Source organism: Neomonachus schauinslandi, chromosome 13, assembly GCF_002201575.2.
Source record: "Neomonachus schauinslandi chromosome 13, ASM220157v2, whole genome shotgun sequence".
Classification (NCBI taxonomy): Eukaryota; Metazoa; Chordata; class Mammalia; order Carnivora; family Phocidae; genus Neomonachus; species Neomonachus schauinslandi.
In genome coordinates, this window is record NC_058415.1 from 29,921,655 (window position 1) to 29,940,779 (window position 19,125).

The window sequence follows — 19,125 nt, forward strand, 5'->3', positions numbered from 1 at the left end:
TAGGCCTTGGCTTGCACAAATGAGGTGCCCCAGCCTCTATGCTGACTCTCCCAAGATTTTCAGACAGGGCCGGGTCTCCCTAGTGCAGAATGACTGGTGATTACAGATTTTATAAAACCTCACTGGATCACATGGTTAGTAGAGTCCTGAGTTAGAGGTGAGTCTGGATTGAGGAAATACTTTTTGCCTAGTAGAGATTACATGTATTACTAAACAGATTCTGAAGTCAGTATCATTTGTGAGATCAACTTTCTCCCAGCTACCCAGGCTGGAAAAATTAGAGTCATCTGGAAATTTCTCTCTTTCCTTGATAGATAGAAGCAGTCACCAAATCCGACATTAGAACCAATCCCTCCCAGTGATTTTTTCCTTTCCATGCCCTGCTATCTCCATGGCATAGCACATGGTCTGGGAGACAGTGAGGAGGAAGGCATGGACTCTGAGAAAGACATTCCAGATGTGCATTTTGGCTCTGTCATGTGACTTGGACAAGCTAAACTTTATGCCCCTCAAGTTACTCTTATAAAATGGGATTAATACTCCTTACTTTGCAGAGCTACTGTGAAGTTTAGATGAAATAACATCTGTAGAAATACAGGTGACTCAACAGTGTAGTCCCAGTTATACATTTATATGTGACAATTAGCAAAAAAGAAATATAGGGATAGTCACCAAAATGTTAACAATGTTTTTATATTGAGATGGTGGATTTAAGGGCTTGTTTTTTTAGTTGTATCTTTGTGCTGTTTTATACTTTTTAAATTTCCACAATTTATTACTTTTGTAACTAAAAATCATGAATTGGAATTAAAATTCCACCAAACCTTTAAGAACCAGCTGAGTTGATACTTCTTTTATTAAAACTTCCCAACTCTTCCCATTGGCAGAGATCCTTCTCTGAGCAAGTTACAGAATTGCTCTGAGACCTAGCTTGCTCACCTATAAAATGAGGACTGGGGCCGCCTGGGTGACTCAGTCAGTTCATGATCTCGGGGTCATGAGATTGAGCCCCGCCTCAGGCTCCACACTTAGAGTGGAGTCTGCTTGAGATTCTTTCTCCCTCTCCCTCTGCCCCTCCCCCACTCGAGCTCTCTAAATAAATAAATAAATAAATAAAATCTTTTAAAAAATCAAATAAAATAGGGGCACCTGGGTGGCTCAGTCGTTAAGCATCTGCCTTCAGCTCAGGTCATGATCCCAGGGTCCTGGGTTCAAGCCCCACATCGGGCTCTCTGCACAGTGGGAAGCCTGCTTCTCCCTCTCCCACTCCCCCTGCTTGTTCCCTCTCTTGCTGTGTCTCTTTCTGTCAAATAAATAAATAAAATCTTAAAAAATAAAATAAAAAATAAAATAAAATAAAATGAGGACTAAAGCCTTTAAATGAAAAATATATATACAGTATTATGCATATATAATATATATTATACATATATATTTTATATATTATATATTGATTATATATTTTATATGTTCTCTATATATAATATTCTATATACATATATTTATATATAGATATAGATATAAATATAGATATCAATACTTGGGCTATAAGAAGTACTTGATAAAAGCACTTTTCTTTTTCTGAATACCAGAAACAAAGAAGCAAAAAAACAAAAAACTGTAACTATGTGAATGACTTGTGTTCTGATAAAATTTAATTTACAAAAAGTCAGTGGGCCAGATTTGGACTATAGGCCATAGTTTGCCAACTCCTGCCCTAAAGACTTGATGAGATTCGGGGTTTGATTTTCTGGCAAGCCTTCTTCATAGGTGCTGCTGTGTGTTTCCAGAGGAGGTACATGATGTCTGGTGTCTCTTTTTCTGACACCAGCATCACTCATGACCAGTGCCTACATCCAGTCTTTAATTATGAGTTGCAAAAATGGTGATACTCTAATTCTATCATTTTTCTTCCTTTATTCTAAAAAACAAAACAAAACAAACAAAACACCTAAACTACAGGACTGCACAGAACACTGAAATATAGTTAATACAGAAAAGGTGAAGTAAGTGCTTGATTCTTTCTCTTTATTTACCAGATTTAAAGTAATGAGTTGGTTCCCTGGCATCCTACAAGGTGGACCAAAGACCTGGTTGGTTGTTTTTTGTGGTTTGTCTGTTTTTTGTTTTTGCGGGGTTTTTGGCGAGAGAATCATTATGAAACGTGGATTTCAACATTTTTTATTTGTTTCAATCCTTTGTAGTTATTATTCTTATCAGTGCTCAACATGGCCCAACTTTGGCCAGTGGGACCTCTTCAAGTTCACTCCTGGGTTCTTTGGACAAGATCGACAAGACTCCAGCAATCTTTGCTAGTGTCTGTGTTTTTCCAGAATGAAAAACTGCTTCAGACATAGAATGTGCCTTTTCTCAGAGAAGCCTGATTCCTTTTAGTGGAAAACCACATCTAGAGACTATAGATTGGACACCAAGAGTACTCTTTGTTACTAAATTTGTCATTATTTTTTTTTAAGATTTCATTTATTTATTTGACAGAGAGAGACACAGCAAGAGAGGGAACGCAAGCAGGGGGAGTGGGAGAGGGAGAAGCAGGCTTCCCGCCGAGCAGGGAGCCCAATGTGGGGCTTGATCCCAGGACCCCGGGATCATGACCTGAGCCGAAGGCAGATGCTTAACGACTGAGCCACCCAGGCGCCCCAGTTTGTCATTATTTCTAACCCTTTCTAGGGCAAAACTGGGGAACTCTTTTAAGTGAATATACTTCATGAGTCAAAGTTAGGATTATATGAGTTTTACTTAATATCTTTTATTTTATATTTGGATTATTTTTCTGACACCGAATATCTTGATTCTTAACACATTGACTTTGTCCTCTGAGGTGTAAATATATTTGTTTCACTTTCATTTTTTTTTAGAGATTGCATCTTTTTTAATTCTCTGTGGTTTAACTTTGTTTTATAAATGTATAAAACATTTACATGGCTTCAAAGTCAAATTTACAATAGAAAATTCATTCAGGAAAGTCTTGAATCCATCCTTTTATTTATTTATTTATTTGAGAGAGAGAGTTGGGGGAGAGAGAGACAGACAGACAGATAGAGAGAATCTCAAGCAGACGCCATGCTGAGCATGGAGCCTGACACGGGGCTTGATCTTAAGACCCTGAGATTATGACCTGAGGCTCATCATGAGAGGAGTGGAGGAAAAAGTCAGAAGGCACACAGACAGAATGTCCTGAACCTGAGCATCCCCAGGAAGGGCTTGGGATTTTCTGGCTTCATCCTAAGGGGCATGCTTTCTTTGTCCACATGTTTCAGTGTCTGATGACAGAAAGGAAACAGAGATTCTGAGCTGCTGAGAGCCTCAGTTTCCTGAAAACTACCACAGAGCAGCAGCTACTGGTCAGCTAGGTTGCTGACCCTTGCCAAGCCCCAGCACCCAAAATGTATCCCCAAGTACACATATTCATTCACAGAAAACAAAAATGATTCATAAGGCCAAGTAACCAAGACTTTAAAGTTGAAGTGGTTTTTCCGCCCTTGTCCCCATCTGATAAATTCCTAGTCATCCTTCCAATATGCCTTCTCTGTAGAGTGATGCTCTCTTTAGAGTTCTTCCCACCATAATTAGAAACAAGAACGATAACAATAATATTATTATTAACAACAGAAACTAACTTTTATCGGTCACTGGGGGCCAAGCAATGCCAAAACACTCTCCATGCCTTATCTCATTTAATTCTTACAATACCCCTTGGAGGAAGGTGCTGTCTTCATTTGATGGATTGGATGGTTGTAGGCTGGGGCAAAAAAAGGCCTGTGGCCTCTATCTCGGTGCCTTGCACACCTACTCTGTCCTAGCCCTTACTGCACCCAACTGGTCACCATCCATGTGCTCTGTCCCGCACAAGATTTTACGCACTGGCAAACTGAGAAGTTATTATATGAATGCTTATGGCCACATCATGCCTGAATGTTGAAGGACGACATACACAGAAGATCAGATAGACCAGGGACGCTCAGACGTTGGTGAGGATCTGCTCATAAGCCATTAGGCAACTAAGAACACAAGCCCACAGAGATACATTTCCAGCAAGAACAGGAGTACTGTTTCAGATTTCACAGCCTGTTACTTTAAAACAGTATGCAAACTTCACTCAGGACAAAGAGCCACCGGAGTTAAGCACGTGGTGATGAGAAAAGATTATCTAAGTTGGAACCAGAACCAAATACAAAGAGAATCCATGTCTTCTGAGAAAATTCACAGAAACCTTCAAAAGTCTCTGAAGAAAAACCTGTCACTGAGCAATATCCAAACAAGACTCAGAGCAAAGCACAACCTGAATCAGGCACCCAGGGAGACGGCAAAGGGAAAATGAATTATCCCTGCAAGAAACACAAATGTTTGGACAAGAAAATCAGTGCCTAATTGGTGAAGTACAGCCTATTGGATGAAGTGGGGCAGATCAAAGGAAAGTGGTTGAAATTTCCAGACTCTAACAGATAGTCACAGAGAAGCTTTTACAAGAAGAAGCCGAGATGGATGGCCTTCACCAAGTAGTTGTAGAAGTCACTGAGAATATCAAGGAGGGCGATGAAAGCGGCTTCTGAGCGTGAGCGCTCTTCTCCCCGGCGATGTGCTCCTTCCCCTTGCTCTTCCTCCATCGCTAGCACAGCCTGTCTAGGCAACGTCTGTGGCCGGCGCTGCCCCTACTCCCGGCAGACGGTGCCTGTCCAGGGTCTCCAGCATCAGAGTGCTTTGTGACCAGATGTCCCCCCAGAACTGAGACAAACACATGTATGCTCACAGAGGGTACACCCAAACCTGTGGTTTTAAGCTTATTTTGTAGCTGAAAAACAATGAAGTTGAAAAGAAAGGAGAAAACTAAACTCAAATGATTGTGCAAAAAAAAAAGTAACTGCGGCGCCTGGGTGGCTCAGATGGTTAAGCGTCTGCCTTCGGCTCAGGTCATGATCCCAGGGTCCTGGGATCGAGCCCTGCATCGGGCTCCCTGCTCCGCGGGAAGCCTGCTTCTCCCTCTCCCACTCCCCCTGCTTGTGTTCCCTCTCTCGCTGTGTCTCTCTGTCAAATAAATAAATAAAAAATCTTAAAAAAAAAAAAAAAAAGTAACTGAAGAGTCTGAAATTGACATATGTAACCATCATTTTCCTGAGGGCTCAGATACTGTATATAAATAGAAATAGAAATGTGGGTATATGTATATATACATAATATATATAACTCTTCTCTAAACTAGGTTCTAGTCTTTAAGCAAATTTAGCTGTGTGAAACTCCAGTGTCCCTGTACTTGAGATACATTTAATATGCAGGAAAAATATTAACACAGCAGGGAAAAGTCCAAGTTAACAAATGGTGTCACTGTTATTTGTAGTACAATAGCCAGAAGTAAGCAAAATATCAAGGATATTAAATTAATTTTCTTTGTCCCATCCATTGTAAAATGGCTTTTGCAACATCTTTTAGTAAGAATAAAAGAAATCTGGAGACCTGGGGCATTAGGCTACATTTCCTCTTTAGCCTCCTTGAGGCTCATGAATCCCTTTCGTACCACCTCTCCGCACCCAGCTTCCTCAACTAATCTTAATTCGAAAACCAGATTGGAGCTCCCACCACCGCCACAGCGCGGGAAACTGGGTCTTTAAGGATCGTCTGGAAACTGCAAATGCTTCCGGGCTGCTCTTTGCGCGCCCTCTGCTGGCCACACATGGAAGCAGGCGAAGCCTCCACAGAAAGGTAAAAAGAAAGGGTCATGGAAGGAAGTATTCAGGGTGATTCCAAAGGAAAAAATTAAATAGGAACCCCCAATGACTCAACAACAAAACACACAACCTAATTCAAAAATTGGCAAAGGATTTAGAAAGCCACGTCTCCAAAGACATATAAATGGCCAACAAGCACATAATTATATGTCCAACATCATTAAAAATTAGGGAAATACAATCAAAACTCCAATGAGATAATCACCTCACACCCATCAGAATGGCTACTACAAAAGCAAAACAAAACAAAAAAACACTCAGAAAATAACAAGTCAGAGAAGATGTGGAGAAATTGGAACCCTTGCACGAATGTAAAATGGTGCGGCTGCTATAGGAAAGAGTAAGGATGCCCGGACCATGGGGCTTGGAGAGCTCCGGGCTGGCGAACACATCGATGATGTGTGAGAGGGTGGTGCACCCGGAGAGGGCATAGAAGCTCCAAGCTCCTTCCCACACACCGCTTCCTATGCATCTCTTCTTTCTGGCTGTTCCAGAGCTGTATTCTTTATAAGAAACCAGTAATAGAGAGTCAAGCACTTTCCCTGAGTTCTGTGAGCCATTCCAGCAAATTATCCAACCTGAGGGAGGGGGGTGTACAAACCCCTGATTTCATGGCCAGTTGGTCAGAAGCACAGGACGTGGGATTGGCATCTGAAGTGGGGGAAGACTTAGGGGACTGAGTCCCTCACCTGTGGGGTCTGCACTAGCTCCAGGCAGTTAGAATTGAATTGTAGGACACCTGGTTGGTGTCCAGAGAGGAGAATTCCTTGATATGAGATTAAAAACAAAACAAAACAAAACAAAAACCCACACATTTGATGTCAGAAGTGTTCTGTATACAGAGGAAATAAATTCTAATATCCAAAAGAATTAAAAGCAGGGTCTGTACACACCTCTGTACACCCATGCTCATAGTCAAGTGTCCATTGACAGAAGAATGAATAAGCCAAATGTGGTATATGCATCCATATGATGAAATACTATTCAGCCTTCAAAAGGAAGAAAATTCTGACATCTGCTACAAGGAGAAACCTTGAGGACATTACCCTAAGTAAGCCAGGCACAGAAAGACAAACACTGTACAATTCCACTTAGATATCTAGAGTAGTCATATTCATAGAGACAGACACTAGAATGATGGTTGCCAGGGGCTGTGGTGAGTTACTGTTTCATGGGTGCAGAGTTTGTTTTGCAAAATGAAAATGTTCTAGAGATTGCTTGCACCACAATCTGAATATACTTAACACTACGGAACTATACACTTAGAAATGGTTAAGATAGTAAATTTTATGTTCTGTGTGTTTTACAATTAAAACTAAATTTTTTTAAAAAGATTTTATTTATCTGACAGAGAGATAAAGAACACAAGTAGGCAGAGTGGCAGGCAGAGGGAAAGGGAGAAGCAGGCTCTCTGCTGAGCAGGGAGCAGAATGTGGATCCCAGGACTCCAGGATCGTGACCTGAGCCGAAGGCAGCCGCTTAACCGACTGAGCCACCTGGGTGCCCCAAAACTAAATTTTTTTAAAAGGTAATTTGAAATAACACATCAATATAATCATTCCTTCATTTGCTACTCTGTCCCACATCTGGCTCAGCTTCTAGAAACTTAGAAAGTGAGAGCTAGCAAGGATTTGGAGATCCAGTTCAACTTTAAGATTAAAAGAATGGCAGCCACAATGGCAAGGTAAGCTGTGAGGCTGTCAGGTGGTTAGTGGTGGAGGTGGGATTAGAACGGCTCCTGTCTCCCAGACTGGAGCCTCGCCCTCCACCACAGCCCCAACAGGGATGGCCCACTGCTTTATTTTAAGTAGGCTCCACACCCAACGTGGGGCTTGAACTCATGAGTTCAAGAGTCGCGTGCTCTTCCAACTGAGCCAGCCAGGCACCCCAGCCCATTTCTTGATGGAAATGAAAATAATAATGTTCATCCATTCAGGGCTCATTCCCACACAGGGAATGAGGTCTGGGAGGTCAGATGAGCCTATGAAAAAATATACCTTTGGTTAAAATCCAAGTGATCTGAATTTCAAAACCCCCTGAACAAACCTGGGGATATGGGGAGAGAAATACGAGCTACTTAAATGTGAAGAGGGCACATGGAGGTTTTTTCCCAATTGAGTTATTTTGTAATATTTTCCAGCATGAGCCTTAAAAGGAATATCACCCTTCAGGCAGTCTTTCTGCCTATCTACAATAATATCACAGTATGAGACCAGCATATAAATTATTTTTTATTTTACTTTGATGATTGGGAAAAGATACCAACATATATGATCAAATGAGAGCTAACAAATAACTTGCAGTTAATTGGCTAATTTTATTAAAATAAAGACCTGTTTGCTTAAATTGAAAAGAAAATGGTTCTCACTGGCACTTCGCTTTGGCTGGGATCCTTGAAATGAAGGCCAAGGTGCTGATAATAATCACTCTCACACCATTGGCCATTTCCATCCTCTTCAACGCAACTGCAGAACAACAGCTCAGAGATGTGGCTGGGTGACCAAACGGTCAGGGCTCTGCCCGCACTCGGTTACGATCCCTTTAATCAATGGTCTCCTCTGAAAGATGCACTTTCAGATGGTAAGGCTTTGCCCAAATACGCTTCTCGGGGCTAAGGATGGCTCACTGTGCAGTAGTATCTGAGGTAGGTTCTCTTCGCAGCCAGCAGACATTCCTGCTGTGCTTTAACCAGGGGGCTTTGTGCTGTCGGTGACCAGAACATCTGGCTTCACATTCCTACAGCGGGGAATGCCCCCCCCCGCCCCCATGTTCCCAGGCGGCAATCCTGCCTCAGATTCTAACTCTTCAAATCCAGAGGAATGTTTTCTTCATCCACAGGTTGTTTAGGGTTTGATTGGCCGCTCAGAGTTAAAAAGGAATATCTCAAGCCCCCTGCCATGCTGAAAGGAGAAAAAAAAAAGTGAAAGTAAATAAACTCATAGGTAGTACCACCAGGTCTGTATAAAATATACATCTTTATAGATCTAACCAGCTTAATTTGAAGGGAGTGATTGAGACCCCTGTTTTTCTCCTAGCTTGTGGATTACTTGATGAGAATTACCCCCTCTTACTTAGAAATCTTTTGGGGCAGAAAAAGAATAGATCAAATCCAATACAAAACTTTGGAGAGAAAATAAATATTTGTTTATTATTGAGTAAACTATACTATTATCCTAAGACAGTGTCTCACCTAGGACCCCAAAATGCCTTTCAAAAGTATCTCAGCCCCTCCTCCCAATATCCTTAATGTTGGGAGCAGGACGTCAGTAAGGCTCACTTCACAAAATGAAGGCAGACAACTTAGGAGCCTTTTTTTTTTTTTCTTTTTTTTGGTGAGAAAGACACATGAATTAAATTCAGATCTCAGCCCCTTGAATCTTCATCATACACATCCCCATGATCCACGGAGCATGTCATAAAAACAGATGAACTGAGTGATTTAAGTAAAATTATCTTAGAAACTAAAATGTCAAAACACCTCCCGTTCTTTCACTTGTAACAGATTAATCACACTTTTTAAAATTCATATTTTACTAAAATGAGTTCATTTAGAAATCCCACTTACCAAATATTTAACCCTACAAAGTTTAACACAGAGAAAATGTAGTCTCCACCAACTAACATTCCAATGTAGGCAATGGAAACATTCTGCAGAAAAAGAGAGAGGATTAGTCATTTTAAAAGGGAAGGATTTAGGGGGAAAATATATATATATGGTAAAATCTGAAACTAAATATTTTAGTTACTTTGCCCAGAGACTTGTACACAGTTGCCGTTCACAGAATGTTGAATGAACGAATAAAAAACCGCTACATATGGCTTTATATGGCATGGTAATTACAGAACACTGCAGCATTCATGCCCCTTACAGTTAATACACAGGAAAAAAGATGAAAGAGTTGAGTTGTAATCAGCTTTCCAGATCCCAGCTCTCTACCACCATTGGGTAGTGAATTTTAATCATACTGACCCTAAACTTGCATGGATTAGACATCCAGCAAATTCCAAGCAGTGCCCTGCCCTGTGTATTCTAGGAGGGTCTACATAGTCAACAGACAAGTCTCCTGTTAGAGCAGGCGGTCCTTCTCACTCCTCTCTTCGTGTGATTGGAAAAACAAAGCAAGGGATAGAGCACAGAACACCCCACCCTCCTCTTCATTGTCGTGTGTACTCAAACACACAGATACAAAACATACCTACACACAATCCATGAGTTTAGTACCTTATAACTGAGCATATATCTAAATTAAAAACAGTTCTTCACAAGGCTTCCCTTTCTTAGTCAACGGGTTCTCCCAGAAAACCAAGTTGTACAAACAAGGTACCAAACAAGGTATCTTGGTGAGTGCAGAAATTTGGAATATTTTTCTGCTTTTTTTACTTCATTTTCCCAGACCATCCCCTCCTAACTGCCCCCAAATTAAAGGTCATAATTTGTCTCTCCTTGTTTAAATTAGCAAGCCCTCCCTCTGTTTCATGGATTAGGGTCGAGAGGATCTAAGAAGAGATCACTCAGGTACAGCTGAAAAGGTCACAAGCCTCCACGCTTCCTATTCCACCCGTTACAACAATAAAATCGAACTCTGCTTCTCTCGTGAAGACTGGGCTCACGGCCAGTTCCCCACTGCCCAAGGCTTCACCCACTTACCTTGATGGCTCCAACCACTGCTGTTGTGAGGGCCGAATTGTAATAGCTGCACAAAACTGTGGAGTACATCAACAGAAACCTGGGGCAAAGGAAGGAAACACCTGGATGTGTGCCTGACTGTGCCGGGTACCCCAGATTAAGAAGAGTCTGTGCATGACCCACCCACAAGTACTTTGAACAAATAAAAAAGAAAAACATCCCATAAAGATTTTATAACCTACATCTTAAAACATCTCCTTTATAGCTCCGACTTTTTACAGGAAAATGGTCCAATCGAGCATTAGCCAAACTTCCTACCTTAGGAAGTTTGTTCTGTCTGTGCATTTCCCATTATGTTCCCATGTAAAGGGGGTAAGGATGGGGAGTTTTTTATTTAATGGTCTGAAAGCTTTTTACAGCTACAGTGGTCTTAAATCCTCTGTGTGCATCAGAAACACCTGGCACATTTTTGGGGCAGCTGGGTGGCTCAGTCGGTTAAGCGACTGCCTTCGGCTCAGGTCATGATCGTGGAGTCTCAGGATCAAGCCCCGCATCGGGTTGCCTGCTCAGTGGGGAATCTGCTTCTCCCTCTGACCCTCCCCCCGTCGTGCTCTCTTTCTCTAATAAATAAATAAAATCTTTAAAAAAAAAAAAAAAGAATCACCGGGCATATTTTTAACACACAATGCCTGATGGAAGTTCTCCCTCATTGGGTCTGAGATAGGGCCCCACTGGCTGTTTGCAGCAGCAAAGCTCCACAGATAATACTAACAGGCAGCCAGCTGAGAACCCCTGGTGGTTAGAAGGGAAAATCAGCGAGGGATTGCTGGCTTTGGATAAAAGAGACTGAAATTAATGGATTCCACAGCAATCAGACAACAAAAAGAAAAGGCATCCACGTTGATAAGGAAGGAGTCAGACTGTCACTATTTGCAGATGACATAATACTCTATATAGACGACCTGAAAGACTTCACCACAAAACTGCTAGAACTGATACGTGAATTTAGTAAAGCTGCAGGATACAAAATCAACATACAGAACTATCTGTTGCATTCCTATACACTAATAATGAAGCAGCAGAAAGAGAAATTACAACAACCCCATTTACACAACTGCACCGAAAATAATACCTAAGAATTAACTTAACCAAAGAGGTGAAAGACCTGTACTCAGAAAACAAACAAAAAAAAAATTGAAGATGACACAAAGAAATGGAAAGACATTCCATGCTCATGAATTGTAAGAACAAATGTTAAAATATCCATACACTATATGCTGGCTAACTGAACATAATAAAAAAATAATATAAATAAATAAATAAATAAATAAAATAAAAAATGTCCATACAAAGCAATCTACCTATTTAATGCAATTCCTATAAAAATACCAACAGCATTTTTCACAGAACTAGAACAAACAATCCTAAAATTTGTATGGAACCACAAAAGACCCCAAATAGCCAAAGCAATCCTATAAAGCTGGAGGTATCACAATTCTAGACTTCAGATTATATTACAAAGCTTTAGTAATCAAAACAGTATGGTACTGGCACAAAAATAGACATATAGACCAATAAACAATAGAAAACCCAGAAATAAACCCACAATTATATGGTCAATTAATTGGTGACAAAGGAGGCAAGAATATTCAATGGGAAAGACAGTCTCTTCAACAAATGGTGCTGGGAAAACTAGACAGCAATGTACAAAAGAATGAAACCAGACCACTTTCTTTCACCATACATAATAATACTCAAGATGGATTAAGGACCTAAATGTGAGACTTGAAACATTAAATCCTAGAAGAGAACACAAGCAGTAATTGCTTTGACATTGGCCATAACAACATCTTTCCAGATAGGTCTCCTGAGACAAGGGAAATAAAAGCAAGAATAAACTATTGGGATTACATCAAAATTAAAAGCTTCTGCACAGCAAAGGAAATAATCAACAAAACTAAAAGGCAACCTACTGAATGGGAGAAGGTATTTGCAAATGATAGATCTGATCAAGGGTTAGTCTCCAAAATCTATAAAGAACTTACAAAATTCAACACCCAAAAAGCAAATAATCCAATTTAAAAATGGGCAGAAAACATGGACAGACTTTTCTCCAAAGAAGACATCCAGATGGCCAACGGATACATGAAAAGATGCTCAACATCCACTTGCATCAGGGAAATGCAAATCAAAACCACAATGAGAGGACAGAATGGCTAAAATCCAAAACACAAGATACAACAAGTGTTGGCAAGGATGTGGAGAAAAAGAAATATTCATGCACTATGGGTGGGAATGCAAACTGGTACAGCCACTGTGGAAAACAGTATGGAGGTTCCTGACAGTTAAAAATAGAACCCACCCTATGATCCAGTCAAACAACTGGGTATTTACCCATCAGATATAAAAATGCTAATTCAAAGGGATACATGCACCCCTATGTTTACAGAAGCATTATTTACAATAGCCAAACTATGGAAGGAGCCCAAGGGTCCATCCACTGATAAACGGATAAAGAAGAGGTGATGTACATATACAATGGAATATTACAAAGCCATAAAAATGAATGAAATCTTGCCATTTGCAACAACATGAATGGAGCTATGGAGTATAATGCCAAGTGAAATAAGTCAGTTAGAGAAAGACAAATACCATTTTATCTCACTCATATGTGGAATTTAAAAAACAAAACAAGTGAGCAAAGGGGGAAAAAGGGAGAAACAAACCAAGAAACAGCCTCTTAACAAAAGAGAACTGATGGTTACCAGAGGGGAGGGAGGTGTGGGGATGGATGAAATAGGTGATGGGGATTAAAGAGAAAGGAAAGGAAGAGAAAAAGGAAAAGGAGAAAGAAATTAATGGATTCCACATGCCAACAACACCCCTATGCCCTATGACCAGTTAATTCACCAGGCATTCAACACTGAGCACTATATTGACACTTACTGTTAAGAAAATGACTACAGAATTGTGACCAAGCACCAGTGAAAAATATATAGAGATAGAGATAGAGATATATAGATATATAGGATAGAGAGAGAGAAGAATACAGAATCCAATCAGAAGAAATGTGTTCATTCCAATCAAGAAGTGAAGAAAATTAGCTGCAATTTAAGTGGAGTGCAAAATTCTATCCACCCAAAAAGATACAGAGAGATCATAAAGTGTGTTGGATTTTAAAGCTAAATCCCAGTTAGGAGGCATAAGCCTGGATCCCCCATTGGCAGAACAGAGGGAATCAGACTCTTAAGAAAGAGCTCAGCCCACGTCGCTGTGTGTTAGATAGTCTCTTCCTACAGAAATATAGTGCCCAGTCCCCGGTCCAGGCCAGAATCTCTATTAATAAGAGAATCCAGATCACAAATCAACACAGTAACCACTTTCAGCCTGACTATGTTTCTTAGCAGAGATGGTAAAGAAAAAATCTTAGAGATAAAGCACACCACGCTTTTATGTTAAGGAATAAACTCAATTATAAACTTAAATTCTGTAATCTTCAGAATAACACACATCTCTGTTATTAAAGTAATCACAGCCATTTGACAAGTTAGAGGACCCGACATCTTGGCCTCTGTGGTTTGAAACTGAAATGTGCAATGGGATTAGACTTGCAATTTTCATTTGTAAGAAGTAAGAAAATCCGTGTTAGTCTAAACACAATATTTGATGTTTAAAGGAAGCTGATTTACCACATTTCTAAGTTTGGTTTACTAAATTGCAAAGAACTGCTTCGGTGTGTGAAGCAACCTGGCTCATAAGCTTTGCAGAGGGCCTCATTAGGGCTTGGAGTAGCTGGAGAAAAATCAGGTGAATCAATTTGTAAATGCAGTTTAAAAAGCTTAAATTTTTTTTTAATTCACTGAGTGGTAAAAGAAACCAACTTACAGCAAGTGTTTAGGAGATTTTAATCAGCTAAACTTGAGTTAATAAGCCATTAATCAAATAATTAAATGTTATGTTAGTACAAAAATTACTAGCTTTATAAATAGAGCAACAGTATTTATAAATTGAACCTAAAGCCCTAAAAAAAAAATCTAAGGTTTTTTAATGTTTATAATTTTAATAAATTCAACATGAATTCAGAGCCCCAGGAACTATAAATAATCCTATTCATGCATAAAATAAAAAGATTAAAAAAACTCAACGTGATGTTACTGAGTGCCTACTCTGTTCGGCCCAGATAGTAAGAGTAGATAACCCACAGCATCGGCCCTGGAGGAGGTGAGTCTAATAAAATACTAGAGATTACAGCACAGGGGAGGGGTCTAACCCAACTTAGCGGACACAGAAAAGTTTCCTGCAGGCTTCCTAAATGAATGCAGCCTTAAACCCAAGGCAATCATGGATATTATTTTTATTTTTGTTTAAAAATTCCTACTCCAGGGTTCCAATCATGCAACGTTTTCTCCATCCCACCTTTTAGTGAAACCACCTCCACCTGCATTCAGAATTGGCTGATCCCTTGGATCCATCCACCATGAGTGTGGGCAAGTAGGACACACACTCACCAGCTGGGCTGAGGACAGGAGGAGACCCCCTCTCTGAGGCCTGGGGGCGTCTGAAATAGCCACTGTCCTAAGGAGGGCCTCTAGACAAAAAGGCGGCACTTCTTAGTATAACCACTAGGTGTCGCTAGAGAGAGCAAATATAAAACCACAAGGATCAAAGTAGTGTATTACAATTTTCTAAGAAACGGTCTAATTCTATATGCGAATAGGCACCTATGTAGTCCTTTGGCTAAGACGACCAAGGGTCTAAACTAAAAGAACCTCCATTAACTCAGTTCAAAGGAAACCATACCATTTTTAACACTAAAAAGGTCAACCTCTGCATGACAGTAGTTTTGATTTTAGCATCTGTGGATTAATAAAATGCAAAGATATTTAATAGTAGCTTCTTGCCATTCTGCATTTTTAAATCAGATATCGTCTATGTACACTTGAAAAATAATAACACACACATGGATTCACATTCAGACAACAGATACCAGCAGCATGCTTGGGTTTATAGATCCCCAAGAGACGGATGTGCCCACATAGAAACCCCTGGAACAGAACTCCTGCTCCAAGCTGCTTACTGTTTCTGAAAACGATACAAAAAACTGATTTACCCAAGGTTGTATGACACACTCATGGCAGTCACAAATAGAACTCAAATGACCTCATTTACAACTTGTGCTGGTTATCATTCCGTGAAGGAGCATTTACATAAACTCGACACAAATATTCAAATAATAACAGGCCACGTTTACATTCCTTCCATCAGCTACAGTGGCACCCCAGCATAGTACTCTAATTCCAGATTTCAAAGAATTTCAAGTAATCTCAGCTCACCCATCTCTAGTAAGAACATACTCCTATCCAAGACCTCAGTGGTGTGCCAGGGATGCCAAGTCATACCATATATATGGTGCATCTTCCCAGAGCACCAATTTTACATTAAGATTTGGTTTATTGGGAATGTGGGAATAGCTGCACTCTTTAAAGTTCTGTCGTTCCTGTGCCCTAGCTGTCTGCAGAATCCTGTTTTCTCTCATGTGCTACATCCCGGCAGTATCAGTGAGGGTCCAAGGAATAGAAATTCTTTTATCCTGTGGTTAAAAAATATTTGGTACTTTCATGTTTTTATTAAGGAATATATTACTGCTTCAGCAGGATCAAAGGGTCTGCTACTGGGGCAGAAACAGATTAGAATCATCACCTCCAAAGACTGAGGGCTGGTGCCTACTGCTGGTATGAATGAACCAGGGCCCATAATTTTTCAGCAAGATTAAAAATACCTGCAGAGCAAATATTTTACCTTTTTAAAGATTTATTTGAGAGAGAGTGTGTGTGTGTGTGTGTGTGTGTGTGTGTGTGTTCAAGTGGAGGGAGGGGCAGAGGGAGAGAATCCTCAAGCAGACTCCCCACTGAGCACCGAGCCCTGCAGGGATTGATCTCATGACCCTGAGATCATGACCTGAGCAGAAATCAAGAGCCAGACACTTAACTGACTGAGCCACCCAGGTGCCAGCTTTTTAAAATCTAGTCTGTCAACTTAAATTTCAGTCTATATTTTGCTTTTGCCTGCATTAAATTATCTTAGCTCCCACAATCCAGTCTACCTTCTGGACATAATTAAACTCATCATATGCTTTATTTACAAACTCCTGATTACAAATAGCATTTCTGAAAGCTGAGTCCACCCTAACTCAAAAGAAAATTAAAAGTCTGCCCTTTTCACCATTCCATTCACTTAACATACATTTTTAAAGTGTTAAAATTTTGTAATTATATATTTAACATGGGACAGGGGTTTGGTGGTTAGAAAACGCAAGTTTGAAATGCAAACTTGAAAGAGTCAAAGTAAATAAGAAGCTGAGCATCAGAGTCCTCTGGAATCAAGGGTTGGGATGCATATGTGTGAGCCCTGAGCCATTCCTTGAGCAAGGACCGAAGAAAAGGGACAAACGAGCCCCATACCAGTTGTTCTGAAAATGGAGAATGTGCTCAGAAGCTTACAATGGCTTCTCTAACTATGAAGAAATAAATGACCCAATCCTTTGAGTGAGAAACTTCAAGAAAGGATTCTGAAAAAGCCACCATGCTGAAATTGAAGCTTCCTTCCAGAGCAGTTTCAGGATTCAAATATGACCACTGAAGGTAAAGTACAGTTGACCCTTGAATGACACAGGGGTTAGGGGTGCTGAACCCCTGCCCAGTCAAAAATCCAGAGAGAACTTGTGACTTCCCAAAAACTTAACTGCTGATAGCCTACTGTAGACCAGAAGCCTTACTGAGAACATAGACAGGTAATTAACACATATTTTGTATATTATATGCATTATATACTATATTCTAATAATAAAGTAAGCTAGAGACAAGAAAATGTTATTGAGAAAATCATAAAAGAAAATGCACTTGCAGAGCTGTATGTATTTTTTGAAAAAAATCCACACATAAACGGACCCACACAGTTCAAACATGTGTTGTTCAAGAGTCAACTATATATGTAATACAAGAAAAATGGCTGAAGCCATGGACTATTGGTAGTACCAATTCTGTCTGGGGTGAAAGGAGGCGAGCCCAAAACACGTGGACCTCAAGAAATAGAAATATTAACAATAACAACCACACTTAACATTACTGAGCATTTGCCGTGTGTCCAGCATGCACTAAGTGCTCACCACTATTAGCTCATTCAATCCATATAACTCCATCCTATGAATCAGATACTTTATATCATCGTTAAAGATCCCATTTTAAAAATAAGGACATTGAGGCTCAGAAGGGTTAGATAACTTGTCCAAGGGCCCAGAGCTAACAAGTGGCAGAGCCAGGATTCAAACCCAGGCCCTCCGATTCCAGAGTTCAGACACCTAGCTGTTGGAAGGGTGCCATGATTTTAGTGTCCTCAAAAGACCCACTTTACAAACAGACCTACCTAATTTTAATCTTTAAATTTGGATAAAACCTGAAATCCTAAAGATTCCATCATTTTTTAGTGATTTATTTATAATTGCTATGCCTTTATGGCATTTTCATTTGCAAAGGGACTACTGATGACATAGTAAGAACTTTTATCAAGAGTATTTGTTTTCTAAGAAGCACATTATTAAGTCGGGGGGAAATGTACGGAATTATATACAGATGGGGTCAAGCCTCTGATAGGCAAGCCCCAAAGAGTGGAGGCTCCCGTGTAGGCCCCGCCCACCACATCATCACTGAGGACAGAGACTTCGCAGGGTTTAGTTCTTGATTTCCTTCAAGGAGTGATTAAGCAGGATAGTGCAAGTAAAAAAAACAAGCAAACAAAAATAGAAACAGTATCTCATCAAGTTTATAGTGAAATGAGAAGAGACTTTGAAACTTGGCTCTGTTGTCCATAGGTAAATCTGGGTTTCGTCAGAGAAAGGTGCTAGTCTGAGTTTGTGTGATATGGATTGAATTTTTTTCTTTTTAATCAGAGAGAAAAGAAAAGATGGTTTGACAAAAGGGTAACTCACAAACACAGCTTAGATTTTTTTCAAAGTAAAATGCGAGACAACAACTGAGAAAACTACAAATATTTCACTTAAGTTGGCAATGGCTGCCTAAGGGCCCTACGGGATCTTCCTGTGCCAGGAAAGGACACACTACTCGAGAGATTGTTGGTCTTGAAAGAGGCACAAGAGGTCGCCCAAACTCTCCTCCTTTAAAAAAGGAGGCCCTGGAAACAGAGGGAAAGAATTAGGACCAGGCGGGAGTCAGAGCAGCAGGACAGTGCCTCAGGGTAGAGACCTTAGCAGAACAGCACTGTCTAGAAACAGCCTTGAGCCAAACTCCAGGTTGGGAGGGACACTTTAGCCCACTGAGCCTAGACCCGCGAAAATGCCTCTAGTGGTCCAGGTAGAGGGCAATACCTGGCTACCAGCAGGAGCAAAAACAATCTGTCCCTACAGAAAAGTTTCTCAGATTTGCAATCTGAGAACTGGCAATCAGCCCACAGCACTTAGATTAAGCAATATGCTCACAACCACAAGTCACCAACCACACACAGTCTGACAGTCACAAACTACATACACATTTAGATTCTTAAATACTGCAGATATTGAAATCATTAGATACAGAATATAGAATAGCTGTGTGCATAACATTTAAAGAAATGAAAGTTACTACAATCACAAAGATCACCAATGAGAGACTACTAGGAATGAACAGTAAGTTTGAAAAAAAAAAACCGTGAAACTTTTACAAATAAAACATAAAACTGTTAAAATCAAAAGGTCCTGGGGGGCCT

General features: G+C 40.2%; 1 protein-coding gene and 1 pseudogene across 2 annotated transcripts in view; one reads left to right on the forward strand and one right to left on the reverse strand.

Moving 5' to 3' along the window:
* Window positions 1–3,904: 3,904 nt before the first annotated feature.
* Window positions 3,905–4,571, forward strand: LOC110569968 (annotated as a pseudogene).
* Window positions 4,572–7,986: 3,415 nt separating this feature from the next.
* Window positions 7,987–19,125, reverse strand: part of SLC35D2 (solute carrier family 35 member D2) — a 57,681-nt gene continuing 46,542 nt past the window's right edge. The window contains exons 10-12 of one of the 2 annotated variants that reach the window (XM_021677905.2): window positions 10,390–10,468; window positions 9,307–9,389; window positions 7,987–8,641 (exon numbers count right to left, since the gene is read on the reverse strand). In XM_021677905.2, the coding sequence (XP_021533580.1) occupies window positions 8,539–8,641; window positions 9,307–9,389; window positions 10,390–10,468 (265 nt within the window). In that variant the 3' untranslated portion in view covers window positions 7,987–8,538. The remainder of the gene's footprint in view (window positions 8,642–9,306; window positions 9,390–10,389; window positions 10,469–19,125) is intronic. The other variant, XM_021677906.1, reaches the window with a different exon arrangement.